At 39.7% G+C, this 21,470-nt stretch overlaps 1 protein-coding gene across 1 annotated transcript in view; it reads right to left on the bottom strand.

Annotated features, from left to right (window-relative positions):
* The window catches only part of DNAH14 (dynein axonemal heavy chain 14), a 396,896-nt gene that overhangs the window by 7,902 nt on the left and 367,524 nt on the right, over positions 1 to 21,470 (bottom strand). Inside the window, exons 77-83 of the mRNA XM_070501636.1 lie at positions 18,965 to 19,150; positions 17,747 to 17,946; positions 14,650 to 14,810; positions 13,432 to 13,628; positions 8,609 to 8,721; positions 7,534 to 7,673; positions 4,442 to 4,605 (exon numbers count right to left, since the gene is read on the bottom strand). Coding sequence (XP_070357737.1) covers positions 4,442 to 4,605; positions 7,534 to 7,673; positions 8,609 to 8,721; positions 13,432 to 13,628; positions 14,650 to 14,810; positions 17,747 to 17,946; positions 18,965 to 19,150 — 1,161 coding nt within the window. The remainder of the gene's footprint in view (positions 1 to 4,441; positions 4,606 to 7,533; positions 7,674 to 8,608; positions 8,722 to 13,431; positions 13,629 to 14,649; positions 14,811 to 17,746; positions 17,947 to 18,964; positions 19,151 to 21,470) is intronic.

Below are 21,470 nucleotides of genomic sequence, written 5' to 3'. Positions count from 1 at the left end.
TCCCCCCATTAAACTCCCAGGTATATAGCCAAGAGAAATGAGTATTTATGTCCATCAAAAGACATATACAATAATATTAAAGTAGTTGTAATAATAACAGTGCCAAATAGAAAACAACCCAAATGTCCATCTGTTGGAGTATAGATAAGATAAACTATGGTATATTAATACAACAGTGTACTACAGAGCAACCAAAAAGCACAATTACTATATACAAAATAGGGATGAATCTCACAGATTTAGTGTTAAGCAAAAAAAGCCAGATCCAAAATAGTATATCCTGAATAATCTCTTCATAGGAAGTTCAAGATAGGAAAAGCAGTCGAGGATGATAAAAGCCAGAATAGTGGTTACCCTTGAGGGGGCGTTAACTAGGAGGGCACATGAGGGAGCCTTCTGGGGTGCTGACAACAGTTGTTTAGGGCTTGATCTGAGTGGTTGAGTGGAGTACTTAAGATTTGTGTCCTTTATTCCATGTATGTTATACCTCAGTGGAAGTAAACAAAAAGAAGCTAGTAAGAGAGTAATAAAATAAACCCAAAGAAAGCAGAAGGAAGGAACTAAAAAGGTAAACAGAAATTAAAGGAAAGCAAGCAGACAGAAAACACCATTAGAGTTGATTAATAAAGGCAAAATTTGGTGTATTTGAAAGAGTAAATGTAATAGACAAACTTAGCCAGTTTAAATTAGAAAAAAAATTAGAAATGAATAAAAGGATGTGTAATACAGACTTTGGCTGGCCTTTGTCCCTGGTTCCTGGGAAGTGACCTCTAAACCCTTGGAATTTGTTATTGGTGGTGGGCTCTTGGGACCACCCCTGAAGGTTTATGCTAACGAGGTGACTCATGGTGGTGTCCAGATAGTTTATGCTAATGAGACGACTCAGGATAGGGGCTGCCTATGCCCGAAAGAGCAAGCATTAGATCAGAGGGTTGGGACAGTGAGCCAAGTGATATCAGCCTAAGCTCTGGGGATGGGAGAAGACTGGAGATTGTTCACCCATGTGGGTGATGATTCAATCAAACACGGCTATGCAATGAAACCCCAATCAAAAACTGAACACTGAAGCTTGGGTGAGCTTCCTGGGTTGGCAATACGTCATACACACATTGCTACACATCCTCGCCAGCAGGGTAACACATCCCTGAGGACACAGATGCTTTGTGCTTGGAGCCCTCCCAGTGCTAGACTCTGCCCTGTGTATCTCTTCCTTTGGCTGGTTCTGATTTGTATCCTTTTGCTATAATAAAACTCTGATTGTAACTACAGTGCTTTCCTGAAGTTCTCTGAGTCTTTCTAGCAAATTATTAAACCTGAGGGAGGTTTTGGGAGACCCCCAAACTTGCAGGTAGTGTCAGAACTGTGCCCTTAGCCTCAAGTTTGGCTAACCCCAGGTAGAGGGCTAACTACAAAGAGTAAGCTGTAGGGCTTTAAAAGTCCTATTCACAATAGTAACATTTATAAAACACTTAGAAAAACAATCTAACAATGATTTTCTAAGACCACCGTGAAGAAAACAAAACTTACTAAAGGACATACATGACCTGAATAAATGGAAAGATGAACCATGTTTCTATACGGAAAACTCAATATTAAAAAGATAGCAACTCTTCCCCCACATTTATACGTAAATGTACTGCAAACTGATCAAAATCCCAACAGTTGTTTAAAAAAATGAAATGTGATAGGCATATTCTCAAATTCATCTAGAAGAGAAAGTGTGCAAAAGTCAAGATAGTTTTTAAAAGGAACAATGAGTTTATGGATTGGAAGACAACACTGATATCAATACTGCCTAAAGATCTACAGATTCAATGCAATACCTATCAAAATCCCAATGACATGTTTTGTAGAAATCTATCCTAAAATTTATATGGAATCTCAAGGACAACTGAATAAACAAAACAATCTCGAAGAACAAAGTTTGAGGTCTTACACTTCCTGATTTCAAAGCTTATTACAAATTTGTTTTGTTAATCAAAACAGTGTGTATTTGGCATAAAGACAGACATATAGAATAATGGAACAGAACAGAGAGCCCAGAAATAAACACACATATATGCTTAAATGATTTACAAGGGTGCCAAGATATTCAATGGGGAAAGAACAGTCTCTTCAACAAATGGTGTTGGAGAAATTGGATATCAACATACAACATGGACCATTACTTTACACTGTATACAAAAATTAACCCCAAATGGATCAAAGACCTAAACTTAAGAGCTAAACTATAAAACTCAGAAGAAAACACAGGGGAAAAGCTTTATGACATTGGATGTGTTAATGATTTCCTGGATATGACACCAAATGCACAGACAACGAAAGAAAAAATAGGTAAATTGGGATACATCAAAAACTTTTGGACATCAAAGGATACTATCAACAGAATGAAGAGACAACACACCAGTTGGGAGAAACTATTTGCAAATAATACATCTGATAAGGGATTAACATCCAGAATACATAAGGAACTCCTGCAATTCAACAACAACAAAATCCTGTTTAGGAAATGCGTAAAGGACTTGAACAGACATTGATCCAAAGTAGATATACAAATGGCCAATAAGCACATGAAAAGGTGTTCAATATCAATAGCCATTAGAGAAATGTAAATCAAAACCACAGTAAGATACCACTTCACATCCATTGAGATGGCTACTATCAAAAACCAGAAAAATAAACAAGTATTGGTGAGGATGTGGAGAAATCAGAACCCTTGTGCACTGTTGATGGGAATTAAAATGGTGCAGGCACTATGGAAAATAGAATGGCATTTCTTTAACAAATTTAACAGAATTGCCATATGATCCAAGAATTTCACTCCTAGATATATAACCAAAAGAAGTGAAAGCAGGGACTCAAACAGATATTTGTACAGCCATGTTCATAGCAGCACTGTTCACAATTGCCAAAAGATGGAAACAGCACAAGTGTCCACTGACATGAATGGATGAACACAATGTGGTGTTACAGACTGAATGTTTGTGTCACCAGCCAAAGTCGTGTGTTGAAGTCCTATCACCCAGTGTGGCTGTATACAGAGATGGGGCCTCTAATGAACTAATTAAGGTTAAATGAAGTCATATGGGTGGGGTCCTGATCTGATAGGACAACGTCCTCACAAGAGGAGGCCTGAGAGCTCTCTCTCTCCATGCACACGGAGGAAAGGCCAGTGAGGAGAGAGCAGAAGGTGGCTGCCTGGAAGCAGGAAGAGTGCTCTCAGCTGGCGCCCTCATCTCAGATTTCCATCCTCCAGAATTATTAGAAAATAAATTTCTGCCGTTTAGGCCATCCCGTTGGTGGTGTTTTGTTATGGCAGCCTGAGCTAAGACGTGGTATATACAGACAATGAAATATTATTCAGTCTTAAAAACGAAGGAAATCCTGTCGCATGCTACCCCATAGAAGAACCCTGGAGAAATCATGCTATGTTAAATACGCCAGTCACAAAAGGACAAATACTATGATTCCATTCACGTCAGGTTCCTATAGTAGTGAGGTTCATAGAGATGAATAGTAGAGCGCTGGTTGGGATGGCTGGAATGGGGAGTAAGTGTTTAATGGGCACAGAGTTTCAGTTTGGGAAGATGAAAGAGTTCTGGAGACGGATGATGGTGATGGTTGCACAACACTGTGAATGTGCTTAATGTCACTGAACTATACACTTAAAAATAGTTCAAATGGTAAATTTTATGTTATGTATATTTTGCCATAATAAAAAATGGAAAAAAGTAATAAAACAAAAAGTTGATTTAAAAAAAAGGAAAAATGAGGACTGACTTGCTCTACCAAGTGTCCACACATAACTTTAAAACCTCTTGACCTGTGGGGTGCTGGTCCTGGAGTAGAAAAATAGATTCCTAGAACAGATTGGAATGTAGTGAACAACGGCGGCCCTTCAAATCAGGGGGCAATGGGGGGAGAGTGACAGCCCTGGGGTGTGCCCCCACCGCAGCTGCCTCCTCAGGTCATTCTCGGCGCCTTTGCTGAGGGCCCCGAGGGTCACTGCAGGCTTGTGGCGGGGTGGGTTCTGCTGGGAACCTGGCTGAGCTCTGGAATGAGCACGTCCCTGGTGGCAGGCAGCCGAGCTGTGAGCAGCCATGAGGAGGTGTGCCCCACTGATTTGAAATATCACCTTTAATCCTGATCTCAGCAGCATTCAGTCTTCATTTATAACAGGGGATAGTTATAAAGTTCATTTATTGTATTTATTTAAATCTTTTATTCCTTGAATTTATTTATAATTCTATCTGCTACAGAAAGAGTGGGAGAGATGAAGTTTGGTGGCATTTGGACTTGAAGGGGGACTGTGCCTTGTCTATGCTGCCTGTCTGGTCCCTGGCACGTGGCAAGTGCTGAACAAGTTTGTTGAAGGAATGACTGACTGACAGAGGGAAAGAATGAATGATGGCTCTTTCCAAGCTTGTAAGTGCTCCAGTACCTTAAAGGCTCTCCTGACTATGCTGAGCTTCTTCTGGACGCTGGTGGAGAACTCCTCATCTTCCACGTCAGTGGCGTCAGAGCTCACATGGTGGGTAAAGCCGAGGGCGTCTATCGAGATTCCTTGGGACCTTCCATGGTCTTGAAGCACAGCAGCGAGGAAGGCTTTGGAGAAAACACACACCGACAAGTTCCTAGTGATCTCAGGGATTCAGGGCTGTGCACTTCCCAAAGTTTCTTGGGGTTAGCAACATGGATGTCTCACGGGGAGGGAAGAGTGGAGAAGAAAGGGAGTCAGGAAACGCAAGAGCTGGGCGGTAGGAGAGCGGAGATCCAGCCGCCTCACTGGGGCCTTGGTGATGTTGCTCTGGCCAGCCGGGTGAGCCTCCTGGGGAATGTGGGCTGCTTTTGGAGGTCCATTGCCCCTCCTGTACTCATTCTGGGTGTAGAGGGGCTATAAACTCTGGCACCGTATCTACTTCTGACCCAGTTTTGGCTGATCAGAGTACCTCAGACTCCTGGCAACAAAATGGGTCCCAGGGGCAGTACAAGGCTCAAGTGTGTCAGAGTCTTTCTCAGGAAATGACATGGACATTCGGGAAAGGAAGTCTCTTTTCTCCTCTGGAGTTGTTAAGCTGTTTGTGGCCATTTTTTCCCTTGCTTGCATGGAGAAAGGCCATGTGCAGCAGGAAAAAAAATGAGACCAAGATAGAGTGAAAACAGCTAAGATATGAGGAGGCAGGCTGAGAGTGACACAGAAGACAGTGGACTACCTGGATTCAGCCATGCCTGAACCCGGAATCCCTTGACTTCCTTTCCATTTATATGAGCCTAGAACTTGCCCTATTTTGCTTAAGCAAGTTTGGATTGTGTTCTGTATCTTGATACCAAGATACCTAACACAAATCTTAATTGCTCTTCTTGCCACCAGCTCCTCTTTCCCTTGTGGAATCCATTCTGCATAAATTGTCAGTTTAGTAGCTTCGTCCTACTTCTTGATCATGTAATGCCCCTGCCCAGAATCTACCACACCAGTGCTCACAGACTGAATTTTAGTCTCCTTTCCTGGGCAATTAAAACCCTGCCCTATTGGCATGTCATGCCTACTCTGCTGCTATATGAAATATCCAGAGGACAATGCACCTGACTTGAGGTCTTTGCTCATGCCATCTGCCTTGGATGGTCTTTCCTAGATTTCCCTATAATTCTTCAAAGCCCGAGGAGCCGGCTCTACAGGCCCACCCAGGCAGAAGTGACCCTGCCCTCCTCTGTGCACCTCTCAGACAGTTGCAGGCTCCAGGAGACAAGACCTGGGTTTGACCACCTTTGTGCCTGTGGTAGTAGCCGTCACACTGTGGCCTTGTCTGAGGTGCCCAGTGACTGCTGACCACGGTCTCTGTCTAGCCCAGACATCTCTCCTGAGCTCCAGCCCCATATAACCAACTGCTTGCCAGACGTGGTGTTTGTATTCTCCGAACAGCTCAAACTTGACAAGACTATCATTTTATTCCTCATCAGCGTGCTCCTCTCCCTGTGTTCCCTGTTTCAGTAATGACAGCAGCATCCACCCATCTGTCCAAGCCACGAAGCTGTGAGTCATGTTTACCCCTTCCTCCCTCCCAGCCCATCCTCTCAAACATGGAGTCCAGTTGGTTCTGCTTCCTAAACATCCTTCTAGTCTTCTACCCCACTACCATTGTCCTACTCCAGGTCACACCAGCTCTTGCCTAGAGAACAAAGCAGACTCCAGCCTTGTGCTTTTCCAATCTGCCCCTGCCCTTCTTCTGTGCTGCAGCCATCAGATCATGACGTCCCTTGCCTGAAACATGCCAGTGGTCCCCACTACCGCTGGATGGAGTAGACTCCCTTAGTGCGTTTATCCAGCCCCTGGGAGCCTGCCCATGCCTATCTTCCCAGCTTTACCCTATGCCATCCTCTCTTTGTGAGTCTTTCACTCTGACCATAATGAACATTTGGTTTCTGTAATGTGCTTTTTTCTCTCTCACCTCTGGGCCTTTGAATGGTATTCTCTCTAATAAGGATGCTATTTCCAGGTTAGTGCAGAGGTCAGTTGTAAATTTTCAAGTCAGACAAGCTAAATTCAAATCTTGGTTCAGTCACTTACTAGCTGTGTGACTTTGGGCAGATTACTTAACTTTTCTGTGCCAAGGATTTCCTATTTGAAAATAGGGATAGTAATAGTAAGAAGTCTAAGAGATTGTAGTCCTTAGAACACAGCCTGGCACCCAGTAAGGTCTATGTAAGGGTGTGAATTGTTCTCTTTTTCTGTCCCCCTCTGGATAACACTTACCTGGTAGCATGCTTCAAGACTCATCTTAGAAGTTATTTCCTTGGTGCCCTTCCCTGACCCTTAGTTTAGGTCCCTCTGTTTTATGCTCCAAAAGTATTCATTCATTCATTCTTCAAATATTTATCCAGAGCTTTTGAGGTGCTGAGGGCTCTCAGGTGCTGGACACAACAGGGCGTGGAACCAGCCTGCTCCTGCCCGCACGGAGCTCACAGCCTCGGGCCGCCCTTTACGATTCCTGTTACACCCCCGACTGCACATCGTTGTAACACCTTCTGGTTGGATGTCTGTCTTTCCTGATGGGCATTTGTGCTGAGCAGGTGGGGCCCAGGACCCAGCCAACACTCATTCATTAATTCGTGTTAAATCAATAGATGAATGGAAATGGCTGAAGCGCAGAATAACGCCTTTGGGTAGGTGCCCATCTCCAGGAGTCCCCTCAAAATGTAGTGGCCTTTGGGAGGGAGCTGGTGTTGGCCTTTGACATCACAGAATCAATGGCCTAGAGATGAGCAAGTGAGACACTCGCCACGGTGCAGGCGAGGTCTGACAAGGATGGTCTATTTTGGTGTGTGAGGAGCTAGGGGGAGGGAGGGAGGTGGGTGGGGAGGGAGAAGAGAGACCGTTCTGGTGCATGTGAGAGCCCTGGTACCTGTAGGGGTGCAGGGGCTGTCTTTTGGGCCTCTCATCCTAAAGGGGAGGGAGAAAGAGAGAGTGGTGGTGGAGGGACTGGGTCCAAACTTACCTGAGCCGGGTGTGGGGCTGGCCCTGCTTCTCATGCTCACCTTGTGGAAAGAAGAAAGCTGGGAGCCAGTATCTTGCAGGAAATCCTTCAAGGAGATCACTCTTCTGATCAGCAGAGTCTTTGCGTTTTTGGCTAGATGATGGAACATGCTGCTTCCAAGTTGAGATAAATTTCATATACCTATTGGGAGGCAGACCACAGGTCGGGGTGGTTAAGGGCATAATAACTGCACGCTCTCCCAAGATCAGAGCAACTTCCTCCAGCCCCTTCTAGGTCCCTCCTTTCCTTTTCATCGCAAGCTCTCCCCACTCAGGACCCTTGTCCTGTGCCTTAATGGAAGCCAGCTATGGCTTTAAACCTCATGAGACCACACAGTGCTGGAAGGCCATGGATTTGGGTAACAAGGGATGTTGTTATTATGGCGGGAGTCCTGGCTGGGCCTTGCGGAGTCTTGTGGTTTGTTTTTGAGTTACTGACCTCTCTAAAGGTATATAGTAACACTCGCTTATAGTGAAATGGCACAAAGGCAGTTGGCACAGACTTTGGAACCAGATTTTCTGGGTTCAAATCTCAATGCTTCCACCTTCTACTTGTGCGAGCTTGGGCAAGTTACTTCCTATCTTTGTGCCTCAGTTTCCCCGTCTCTAGAATGAGGCTGATGATGAGTGATAGCAGGTACTTCCCATCACAGGTTACTATAGCATTAAGTGAGTGACAGAAACACACTGGGGCACTCAGCAAGTGGCAGCCACCCTCGAGCTTTTCAAATTATTTTGTATTATGTTTTAAACACATTTAAAAATTGCATGTAGCTAATTCTTATTTCTTTTCAAATTTCCCCCTGCTAGTTTCATGAGACACAGCGTAGAATAATGGAAAGAGAAATGTACTAGGTTCTGGTTCTGTCTGTCTTTCAGAGTCAAGTGAGCTTGGACGAGATTCTCAGCTTCTAGCTTTCCCTTTCCTCATCCTAAACGGAAGCTAAGAATTCTTCTCTAGCTTAATTCACATGTTGTTGTGAGAACCCAAAGAGGCCAAGCATGCGAGACTACGTTGTAAGTGGTTAGGCTCTAAGAAAAAGTCAGGGAGAAAGGTGAAGCGGCTTTCATCCATACCGATGATGTAGTGCAGTGTAAGCCATTTTGGCCCAGGTGTTGAAGAAATTCAGTCGCTGGATGAGATCATTGACCCAGGAACTCAGGGGCTTGCATGACTTGTAGGCGTGTCTCTGTGGGGATTAGAGACAGGCACATCGCCGTCATTAGATTTGTCTTTAAAGTGTACATTCAATGGTTTTTAGCATATTCATTGAGTTGTACAACTGTCACCACAATCAAGTTTAGAACATTCTCATCACTTCAAAACAAAACTCGCCACTCCCTTTAGCGTTCACTTCCTAAATCCCTGTCATACTCAGCCCTAGGCAAACTCGAATCTGCTTTCTGTCTTTACGGATTTGCCTATTCTGGATGTTTCATGTAAATGGAATGATATAATACGTGGTCTTTTGTGCCTTCTTTCACTTAGCATAATGTTTTCAAGGTTCATCCATGTTGTTGCACACACCAGTACTTCACTGTTTTTGATGGCCGAATAACATTCCATTGTATAATGTGTTTGTGTATCTATATATTTATATATCTACCACATTCTGTTTGTCCATTCATCAGAAATATTTTAGTTGTTTTCATTTTTTGGCTATTATGAATAATGCAGCTATGAACATTCATGACAAGTTTTTTTGTGGACATATGCTTTGATTTCTCTTGGGTATATACTTGGGAGTGAAACTGCTGGGTCAAACGGTAACTCTATGTTATTTTTTTGAGGAACTTACAGACTGTTCTCCAAAGTGGCTACAGCATTCTGCATTCCTATAAGTAACATATGAGGGTTCCAATTTCTCCATATCCTTGCAATGTTTGTTATTATCTGTCTTTTTGATTCTATCCATCCTAGTGGGTGTGAAATTGTCTCTCATTGTGGTTTTGATTAGCATATCCCTGGTGACGAATGATGTTGAGCACCTTTTCACATGTCTATATAAGTTTTTAATTTGGTATAGGATTCAGGGTTTTGGGAAGAGCTGGCGCAGACTATAAAGGGAGAATTTAACTTCTGGAGCAAAGGTTTTTGTGTCCAATCTCATGCTTATCTTTTAAACAATCCTTGTTAATTTCCTACTCTGTACTTCCAGAACTTCATGGCTGATTTTATTCATGTTCTAAGAAATTTTGTTTTTACAAATTGATTTTCTGCTTAAGGCCATGATCCAGCAATCATTTCATCTTTTTGTTTTGTTTTTATTTTTTAATTTAAAAATGTCATTCAATTTTGTTCTGCTTATAAAAGCAATATATTCTCATTGTGGAAATATGAAAATATAGAAAAATATAAGGCAGAAATAGAAGTCACTCATAATTCTATCACTCAGAGGAAATCTGTTATTTTTGTATATTTTCCTCCAGTTCTCTCTCTCTCTCTCTATATATATACACACACATACATACACACAGAGTTGGTTCTCCTTATTTGCGGTAGTTATGTTCTGTAAAGTTGTCATGAACACTGCATCAGTGAATACTGAACCATTGTTCCTGCTCATATTTTTGTCAACCAATCAACACATAATCTTGTTTAATGTGTGTTTGTGTTTAAAGACATCTTATCTGTTTATTGTTGATTCATTAACATTGCACTCATGGCCAACAGCTCTATAGTTCATGAGTGAACAAAGCTTATCCATTTTCTCCATAAGGCACTTCACAGAATTCTTGTGCATAGGAATACTAGACAACATTTCAGCATTATGTTTGGGAGCCATTTTAAACAGTGAAATGACCAAGAAAAAACAGAAAAATGTAAAAAAGCTGGCACTAAATAAACAGTGAAAAGAACACTTGTCTACACTAGGAGGGCTGGAACAAGAGGGCGGAGTGTCACCTGCTTTGATCTCAGCTAGGAATGTGTACAGAGGGGGACTCAAACTTTTCACCACTTGCACATGTGTGCGAATGGCCACAAAAGCACTGTGACTGTAGATTTGGGGTTACAAAAAAATTTTTCAGGTAGGCAAATTCACAAAAATGTAATCCACAAATAATGAGGGTTGACTCTGTGTGTGTGTGTGTGTGTGTGTAGCTTCATTGTTATTTATGAGCATCATCCTCATGATGCTTGTAGCTGTAGCTCATTAACTTTCTCTACTGTATAGTCTATTGGATGAATATACCATATATTTATCCATTCTATTGTGAATGACACAACTGAGTTGTTTTCAGTACTTTACCATTTTAAACAATGATCTGAATATTTTTATACGTGTCTCTTGATACCCATGTGCAAGGGTTTACATACTTATTATATAGCTGAGATCATACTGTATATGCAATTTGAATGTTTAAAAAGTTCTTTATTCACAAAACAATATAATGAGCATTTCTCCCTCCTCTACTACTGTGGAAGTTATTCGATTTATTTCAGTTGTTTTAGTGGTTACTCTAAAAATTATAGCATGCATACTTAATTTGTCAAAGACTAAAGGTCAATATTAATTTTAACCTCCTCCTTGATAATACAAGACCCAAAGTTTCCATATACTCCCTGACCCTGGCTTAGGTGTTATTGTTGATTGTTTTTATTCTCAGTCTTTCCATTTCAAATTGTTAAACATTCTATCCTTCTTTATCGTGGACATTAGTATTGCTTTATTTTTGTCAGAATTTATTCACTACCTCATTTACCACTTTTTCCCTCTTCATTCCTTCTCTCATTTCAGAGCTTCCATTTCTTATCTTTCCTTCTGCCTGAAGTACATCATTTAGAGTTTCCATTAGCATTTGCTAAGCCTGAATTCTCTGTCTTTTCTCTTTTTGGTCTGTTTTATTTCATCCTCATTTTTGAAACAAAAGTTTTATATTTACAGTTTTGGTTTAACAGTTCATTTCTTTAAACATAGTGAAGATACCATTTCCACTCCCTTGAAAGTTACCTTTTTTCCCCCAGCTGCCCTTAAGGTTTTTCTTAGATTTTCTGCAGTTTTATTAAGATGTGTCTATGAGTAAGTTAAAAAATTTTTTTTATTTTGCTTGGGATTTACTGAATTTCTGACATCTATCAATTCTGGAAAATTCTCAGATCTTATCCCTTTAATTATTACCTCTGCTTTATCCTCTCCTCTCCCTCTGAACTTCAATTAAACTTATGTTGGACCTTCTGACTTTTCCCTCCGTGAATCTTAACAGCTCTTTCTTGAGTTTCCATTCTTTTGTCTCTTTGGGCTACCTTCTGAATACGTTCTTCTGATCTATTCTCTGGTTTACTAATTCTCTTTTCAGCTATGTCCAATCTCTTGCCAAAGCTGTCCACGGAGTTTTAAAATTTATTTAATGTATTTCTCATTTCTGGATTCTTATTCAAATCTGCTCTGTCATTTTTAATAATTTCTTGTTCCCTGAAAAATATGTGGTTTGTTTAAATCTCTTTATTCCTTTAAACATAGTAAGTATTTTGTTGTAATCTATGTCTGATAATTCACATATCTGACATTTTTGGGTCAGTTTGTACTATTGTTATTTCTGCTGCAGTTCTCACTCATGGTGCCTTGTTTTTGTGTATGCTTGGCTATTTTTAACTGATTGCTCATTCTCCTTGCAAAATATTTGTGAGATTCCCTGAGGCTCAGAAGGAAAGTTTCTTCTCCCAGAGAGACTTTGTGATCGCTTTTCCAAGCGTACTTTACACTAAATCTGGGCTGCAAATCCTTTAAAGGGGGACTTTGTAGTTTACCATGGCTCAGGAACAGGTTTTCTTTTCTCCCCTCTTCCCCCTACCTCACGTTCTTTTTTGTGCAAAGGGAACTCTCTCTTGCAGACCCCTGGGGGGGGTGGGGTTGAGGCTTACTTCTGGCTCACCTTTCATATGAGCATGTGTATGTGTGTTATTTCTCAGACACCTCTTGGGGTGGGCCTTGGGATTGGCTTTTTCCCCTCCCCCACAAAAAAACCCCAAAACTGAACCGCCCTTTTGTTAGGATTAGCAAATACTCTCAGGGAAAAACAATTGGTGTGCTCCCTTTATATTTTCTTGCTTTGAGTTTTGGCCTGTTAATTCTTCACTACATTTCAGCTCTTTGATGCATTTGGTAATATTAAAAGTTTTCAATCAGGCAGTTCTAGTTGCTTTCATTGAGAAGTTGGTCCTATTAAGCTACCTTGCCATTACTGGAAAAAGAAGCTCATACTTTCTTTGGAAACATTTGAAATTTTATACTATTTAAAAATCATGAATATGACAAAAAAATCAAAATAGTACAATCAGATACAATGACACATAAAATGTAACATCAAAGCCTATTTCCCCACAAAGACCCTCAAGTCTCCCTCATAAGGTAACTATTGTTAACAGTTGTTGGTGCGTTTTCTTCCAAAAGTTTAATTTGGATTTCTTGAATCTAAAGAATACAGGTGTTTTTATAAGCACATATATGCATGACAACCACATATGTTTTATATAAGTGTATATATATATGTATATGTTTTTATGATCTTTAAAAATGATGTATTTTTCTAAAACTTTAAAAAAAATTTAACATCTTAGAGATCTTTCCATGTCAGCACATACCTCACTATTTAGATATATCATAATTTTCCAACCAGATTCCTATCAATACATATTCAAGCTGTTTTCAGCTTTGTGCAATTATAAACAGTTGTGTGATAAACACCTCTTAGATAAATTTATTTAAGAGGCATTCCCAAATTGCCCCCTAGAGGTTTTATTAATATATTCTCACACCAAAAGTATGTCAGCAAATTTCAATGCTTAGGTAATATTTCATCGTGTGCACACACCATGGTAAACTTATCCTGTCCCGGGAACTGGTACATTTATTTCAATCAAGCAAGTAAATAATAAATAGGAAAGAATAATTGCTTACCTGCCACAATGTAGGCACTCTGGTATTAAGAAAAGAATCATAGATTTCCTCCAATTCTTGGGTGAGGATGATCTCTCCTTTTATAGCAAGCTGAAGATCTTTCAAGGATTTATGTATAACAAACAATAACTTATCAAATCGTTCAATTTCTAGGCTCAAAAAAGTTAGCATGGCACTATGGACAAGGGGATCATAGCCTAGGTTAAAAAAAGAGACAAAATTATTATATCCTTCAGATAAAATGAGGCTTTACATGGAGAAATGTAGGCTTTGGAAATTAAAGGAATTTCATGTGTCTAGACCAGGGATCAAAGCGCATTTTCTGCAAAAGGTCAGTTAGTAAATATTTTAGGCTTTGTGGGCCATTACTGTCTCTGTCACACCTACCCAGCTCTCCCACTGCAGTGTGAATGCAGCCATAGATAATATGGAAATAAATAAGCATGGCTGTATTCCAATACAGCTTTATTTGTGGGCACTCAAATTTGAATTTCATATAATATTTATGTGTCACAAACTACTATTCTTATTTTGATTTTTTCAACCATTAAAAGAGTAAAAACATTTTAGTTTGCAGGCTGTCCCAAAACAGACAATGGGCTGGATTTGGCCCGCAAGTCCGAGTTTGCCAACCGTTGATCTAAACTCAACAATAGTACTGTTTTGATAGACTACTGCCCAACATTTGGTTCCAAAATAAATCTTTTTTAAAGGGTTAAAATATGAGTGTTGAAAACTTAACTGGACAATTTACCACAGTCCGATACTTCAGCCCCTCAGAGCTGGGCCTGGAACCAACTCTGGACAACCAGGTTTGCTTGTCTCCTCTGGGCCTGCCCTCCCTCCCCTTAGTTCCTCAGGTCAAGACGTCTCCCATCAGAGGGCCCATCTAAACCTCATTGCCCAAAATGCTGTTCCAGAAGGCAGAGAGGCAAAAAGAAAAGAGAACTAGAAGCTCTTTAGAGTCTCTTCTCCTTTATGGTTTGCTACAATTATTATTTCTGCACATTTAGTCTTGGGGCCATGCCCCCACTCCCCCAAGCCCTACAGCATCACTTTCTTCTCTGATCCCCATCTCCCAACTTGGAGACAGAAAGGAGTAGTAGAGATTTAGCTTTTATCTCATCTCAGCCTTTCACCTCTGTGGTACCTCTGTGTGCCAGAGTCCATCCCTGAGGAGGCGGAGGTGAGGGAAAGAAGCTGAGGTCCCATGCTTACCTGTGAGACCTTTATAAAGTGACTCCCATGTGGGGCTTGACATGATGCACTTCAAGGTGCTTGGAGTTCCAGCACATTTTTCTTTCTCCACAGACAGTGGCAGCCGCTTTAGCATGTCAGATAGAATTTTCATCACCAGTTCGTCATTACTCTGCTCACGACTGCAAAAGAAATCAAGAGAAGAATGAGATACAGATCTGTCTAATCCAGGGGGTCCTCTGTTTAGGGCCATCTGGAGGTAAACACAGCTTCACAGAGTCACAGAACCATGATACAGAGACCGTGGAGACTTATAGAGACCAACAAGTTCATTTCATCTTACAGATGAGAAAACTGACCAACCCACTTTAGACATTTGCAAGGAAACAAGTATTTTTAAAGTTTTCTTCATAAAATATTCATCATCAGAAAGCATCTGCACTAAAGCTGGTGCTCCAGCACTCAAGCTGCAGGAGCTCTTTGTGATCCTTTTAAAGTTGAGGACAGCAGGGCTCAGGGTGGTGACAGGCGCTCCCTAAACAGTCAGTGGACAGTAGGGAGTGGCACACTCCTCTTCTGAGTTCCCTCTCTCTGTTACTCTACATACTGGTGGGGACTGTTTTTTCAATAAACGTTCCAGGTTGCACACAGCCAAATGGATGTCATCCTTCAAAGTAAGTGATAATCTGGAAGCTACAGCTATGGATTTAGTTCAGAGCCAGTTTACAACTCACATGAAGTCATATGTTTCCTTGCTTTGTTGTCACACTTTGTTTTCAGTGGAATTCATCCAAGGTGGCTTCAACTGATTCAAAAGATTGAAGGATTCCAAAAGTCAAACATCTTCAAAGGGCAAAGATTTGCTACCACTGAGGACAGTAGTTGAATGTGATAGATCTCTCAAGTCAAGTCTCACAGACAAGTTTCTAATACGTTTTGAGCAAAGCCAGCATAACTGCAATAATCATAGCCCCCCAAAATGACCAAAGGGACATTAATAAAGATATTTGGTAGGGTTATTAAAAGCATTCCCTTATAATAATCTCATCTCTTACTGGTGTATTTGTTGAATGCTGAAAGTACAGAATTAATCTTTAGAATTGCAGGGCCTGCAAGAAATTCAACCTGATATTCTGGGGACATACTGGAGAATTTCCGATTAAGTACTCTTCTCTCTCTATGTGTACAGCTTTCTTTCTCTGTCACAGATAGGATATATTCATTCTGTCAGTGAAGTGAGAGTTCAGTTCTCTTTATTTTGTGTCAGTGGAATGACTGTAGAAGATATGACTAAATAGTCACCCAAAGCTATAGCGAGAATCCAATCAGATGCCATTTTAACATGAGTTGCATGGTCCAAAGAGACAGGAAGACTATGAGAGAACACAGGATTCCAGTGGGTTCAGAGGTTTTAGAGGTAGATGGAAAAAAATATACATATATCCTAAGAGCCAAAGAAATGTGAAATCCAACCTATGAGTACACAGAACTATTAAATAACATATAATTGGAATCCAGGGATGTGGGCAATGTGACCATTACCTCACAGAGTTATGGATTTATTATTATCTTAATGACAACTATAAACAGGGTTCAAGGCATCCTCTGAGTGTTGCCAACAAGAATCAATTCACTTTTTGGTTAAAATCTCTGTTTTGTTTAGTTTATTTGCTTGTTTTTTTTCAACCTTAAGCAAACTGAGAAGGCAAACTAAAAAATCAAGCAGAGTGATAAAATTGGTAACTGGTAAGCATCTTTCAACTCTGGGAAGATTTAGAATTAGGTATAGAGAGAACTGATAGAACCCAAATCATAGTAAAAATATTTTTGTGTTGAGGAATCTATTTATGTTGGCATTTTAAATATTTGTAATTTTAAGACAAGTGAAGTTCTTAAAACCTTAGAGGTCAGCCTTGTGACTCCAATTTAAAAGAGATAATTGAGAAATTGGTTTAAATTTATGGTTTTAAGTTGAAATCCAGCTAAACTGATATAACACTGGAAATTATAAGAGAATTTAAGATTCATCATATTTATTTGTTTAATTATTAGATTTCTAAGAATTATTGAAAGAATTGAGGTTTGGCAGTCAGATAATTGAAGTATATTACATTTATAATAATATTAATATACTTGAAAGTGTTTAATTAAGTTTTTAAATGGAACCATACACTATTCAAAGACCTTTTAAAGTGATTGTTAAAATTTGTTGGACTTACAAATTGAAAAATTAGATTTCTAAACTGAACTTAAATGCATGAGGAACTTGTATTCTTAGAACAGCCCTGTTAGATAGGAACTATTATTATCTCTGATCTGAAGATGGTGAACCTGAGACAGAAAGACTTAATTGACTCCCCCAAGTTCACAAAGTCAAGTGATGGAGCTGGGATTTGAACCCAGGCATAGCAAGGAAGGCAGAGATGCAGAGAGGCCTGTGTGTCGTCAATTTCCTGAGCAGAGAGGAATGAGCACCCTTGGAGATGTTTAGAAATAGCAGGAACACAGTTTCTAGGCAGGGCGGGGGCGGGGGAGAGTAGGATTATCCTTTTGGCAATCAAGCCATTGAGGGCTTAAGTCATGTAGTTCCGGCCTTAACAAACATGATTTCATTTTATGATCACAGGCTGAGGAGGCCTGAGATTTTGGGTTCCATGTGTTACACCATTTAAACCTCACAACATCCTTGACTTGTCCCTAATCTCATTGATGGACAAGTAGGATAAGGCTATTGAGGCAGTGCGACCTTGGATACAGAGCTAATAAGAGAGATAATCAACACAGACCTCTAAGAGCAGGGCTAGCTCCTCTTGACCACACTGTCCTCTTGCTTATTATGATGGTCATTGTTTCCTGTCCTATAGAAGTAAACATGACATTTCACATCTAAACAAATTTGGTTTAAAAATACTGCTCACCAGGTACAATTCAAGCACTTACTCAACAAAGATTTAATGAGTACCTACTATATGTTTGGTAATTATGTATGTGTGTGTATGCTTGTTTCTGTGTCATTTGGAGAATTTAGTTTAGTATTTTTCTATAAGTTGTATACTATATCTCTTCAAATGAATATTGAATAATTTTCAGCCAGTAACTTTCCCTAGTGAGCTCTTACCTGATCATGAGGTCGGTAGTGGTAATTCTCGGTTGCATGGCAATGAGACTGTCAATGAACTTCTGGCCCTGGACCTCCCTGCAGGCCCTCGTGGCCTCAGGGTGCAATCCTAAGAGCTCAGGAGGGTCTTCATCAGGTAAGGACTGGATAATGTGTATGTAATCCTTTATGCTGGCAGATTCTGGCACTGGATGACATATCTGAAAATTCAAAAACGGTTAGTTTTTGCCTAGTGAGATATCTACTTTTGGTAGTGCATGAAGACAATATTTCCCCATGAAACTTTATACAGAAGGCTCTTCTTATTCGTAGGTGGCATACTCTAGACAATTCCAACGAAAGCTACATCTGAGACCCTTGTATTATAAAGTGCAGTCGCATGATACCCTCGTATAACTTTCTCGTTGGGAAAAGAGAGAAAGAGAGGAAAAAAACCCACACAACTGCTGGTGTCTAAACCTCCACAAAGGTGGAGGCTTGGATAGAGGCTAGACACTAAGCAGAGAGAGGACGAGAGAAGAGGCAGAGTTTCATCTTCTTGAGTGCTTGGGGCAGGGGTAAAATTCTTGAATCCCAGCTCTCCTTCCTAGCTGTATGTGCTTGCAGGCTGAGAATCTCAGTTTCCTCATCTGTAAAGCGGGAATAACGTCTGTTTCACAAGGTTGTTTTGAGCATTAAATGAGAAAGATAAATTCACTAGCATGGGATAGTCCATCAATAAATGTTAACTTGCTTCTGCTTCCTTGTGCTTTCTATTTTGTACTCTAGTTTCCCAGAGGGCATGAACCATTTTTTTATCATTCTTTTTACTTACTGTCCAGCATAAGGCTGTATTTAATAGAGTAGACTACAGGTTAGAGTGTGGAGGTAGGACTTGGCAGTTTTGATGGGTGGGAATTTCTCACCATAGGAGATATGAATGGAAGATGAGAAGGAAGACAATGCCATCTGGGTGATGTTTATAAGTTGGGTAGGGGCCTGGTATAATGGAGAGAACAGAGGTCATCTCCAGGTTGTCTGTAGAGGGCCTTGAGAGGATGGATGGATAAATGAAATGGTAACGAACAGAGTAATAGTAACTTACTTTTGTAACACTGAAAGTTAATAAAAGCCATTGAAAGTGAACATTAGAATTTATTTAAATATAGATTTTAAATAATGCAGCAATATTTAGTTAAAAATAATCAAGTAATGGAAGAAAATAAATTCCTTCCTTACCTCATCATTAGAGAAACTGAAGTCCTCTCTCAGCACTTCAGGATTACAAAAGTTGTGGAGAAGGGTGTTTAAACATCGCCTGTCCCAGTGGCCACCGTAAACCACTTCCCCAATCAGGTAGCGCAATGCCGGCCACGGGATATTGGACTGTGCGTTCAGGACATCTTTCAACATCTTTATGGCAACCTTTAGAAAATCCACTAGTTATCATTTCAGTTTGTGTTTTCAGCTTATGTGGATATTTTAACATAAAATCAACAACTCTCAAACAGCTACATATATTTCCTCTTTAAAAATATATGGAAATAGCAAGAGGAATAAAAATATTAGGATATACATTTTTGTCCATTAATTCTTTTTTTAAAAAGTATTTCTTTTACTTTTTGAGAAAGAGTCTTTTTTCTGGTGAGGACGATTGGCCCTGAGCTAACATCTGTTGCCAATCTTCCTCTTTTTTTCTTTCTCTCCCCAAAGTCCCAGTACATAGTTGTATATGCTAGTTCTAAGTCCTTCTAGTTCTTCTATGTGGGATGCCACCACAGCATGGCTTGATGAGCAGTGTGCAGGTCTGCGCCCAGGATCTGAACCGGGGAACCCAGGGCCGCTGAAGCAGAGCACCCGGATTTAACCGCTATGCTACTGGGCTGGCCCCTGTCCATTAATTCTTTTTTGTTGTTGTTGAACAAACATTGAACTACTTAATTATTATTATTATTTTTGAATAGCCAAAAGAACCACATGGTACTGAATTAAGAAGGTACAAAAGGATAAACAAAGGCAAATAAGTTTTCTCATACCCTCCACTCTAGCCATCAGATCCCCTCCCTCAGGCCACCACTGTTAGCAATTTCACGGGTACCCTCACACAGATATTCTATGTAACTATACGCACATAAATTGATTTCATTTGTCCTTTTCTCCTTCTGCATCTTCCTTCTTCTCTTCCTCTCTCCCTCTCTTCCTTTCTATTCTCCTTCTGTCCTTTGACTATTTCTCATGTCCCTCTGCCTCCCTCTCTTCCATCTTTTTTTTTCTGTTTTCCTGTCTTCCTTTCTTCTAAAAATGGTCGATTAGCATACGCACTGTCCTGCAATGGCTCTCATTGTTCAATGGCTGTAACAATTCATATTTCTGCTAAGAGTGTGTGAAAGGATTCTTTGTCACCGGTCTCTCATCCTTGCCATAGAAGGAGGTGCTGGTTTATTTAACTTTTGCCAGTCTGATAGGTAGTACTTTGTTGTTAGTTTAATTTGTATTTCACCCGGTACTGGTTATTTTGAGCATCTTTTTTTATGTCTATCGGTCAAGATTTAATCTTCTGTACATTATCTATTTTTCCTTTGGATTATTGGTCTTTTCCTTGTTAATACATAAGAGCTTTTTGTGTATTATAGATAGTAACTTTTGTCAGTCATTTGCATTGCAAATATTATCCTAAATCTGTGATTTGTCTATTGACTATTTTGTCACCATCTGCCATACAAAAGTTTTTATAATCAAATATGCCTATCTTTTCTTCTGTGGTTCTGGGTTTCCAATTTTGGTGAAGTTGTCTCCAACTCTAGGATGTATATGTAATCTCCTAGATTTAGTTTTAAAGGTTTCTATTGTTTTATAATACCTTTAAATTTTACTCCATTCTGGAATTTATTTTTGCATATAGTATAAGATAAAGAGCCAAAGTAATTTTCTTCCAGCTGGATGGCCAGTTGTGCAAGAATCATTGACTTTTAAAAAAAATACCTCTTTACTGAGTTAAAATACTTTCTATGTCAAATATTAAAATTTCATATAAACTCAGATCAATTTCTGCATTCTCCATTATGCCCCACTGATTCATTGTCTACTTCTGCCAAATAATACTGATTATAGCACAGTGATTTTTAGTATGTTTTGATACCTGGTGAAGGAAGATTCCTGCAGTATTTTTATTTTTTGAACGTTTCTAGCTTATTCTTCAGCATCTCTTCTTCCACATGCATTTTATCAATTTCAAAATCTCCCTAATAGGATTCTAATTGGAATTGCATTAAATTTGATTAGTAATTTTGGAAGAATTGGTAGTTTATGAGATGGGAAGTCTTCCCATCTAAGAACACGGAATGTATTTATTTAGAGAAGGCAGGATTAAAAAAAGGAATCAGACTGCCACTTATCAGTGTAACTTGGGCAAGTTTCTTAAGTGTCCTGTGCCTTTATTTCCCTATATATAAAATGAGGATAATTAGTGAATTTATCTCATAAGATTGTTGTGAGAATTAAATAATTCACATAAAGCAATCAGAACATTTTAAGATCTCAACAAATGTCATTCTTCTTTTTTCATCCTAATTTATAATGTTCTTTATCTAAGATACATACATTTCTTGTTAAATTTGTTCCTGAATATTTAAAATGTTTTTATCATGATTGTGAACATACTATGTTTTCCTCCTTTCATTTCTAGGTGTTTATTGCTGGGAAGAGTTTTTGGGTTTTATATATTTATAGTTTTATCCAGCTACTT

This window comes from Equus asinus, chromosome 30, assembly GCF_041296235.1.
Source record: "Equus asinus isolate D_3611 breed Donkey chromosome 30, EquAss-T2T_v2, whole genome shotgun sequence".
Lineage (NCBI taxonomy): Eukaryota > Metazoa > Chordata > Mammalia > Perissodactyla > Equidae > Equus > Equus asinus.
The sequence above is the reverse complement of the archived record's forward strand: the minus strand, read 5'-3'. Positions and strand labels throughout refer to the sequence as shown.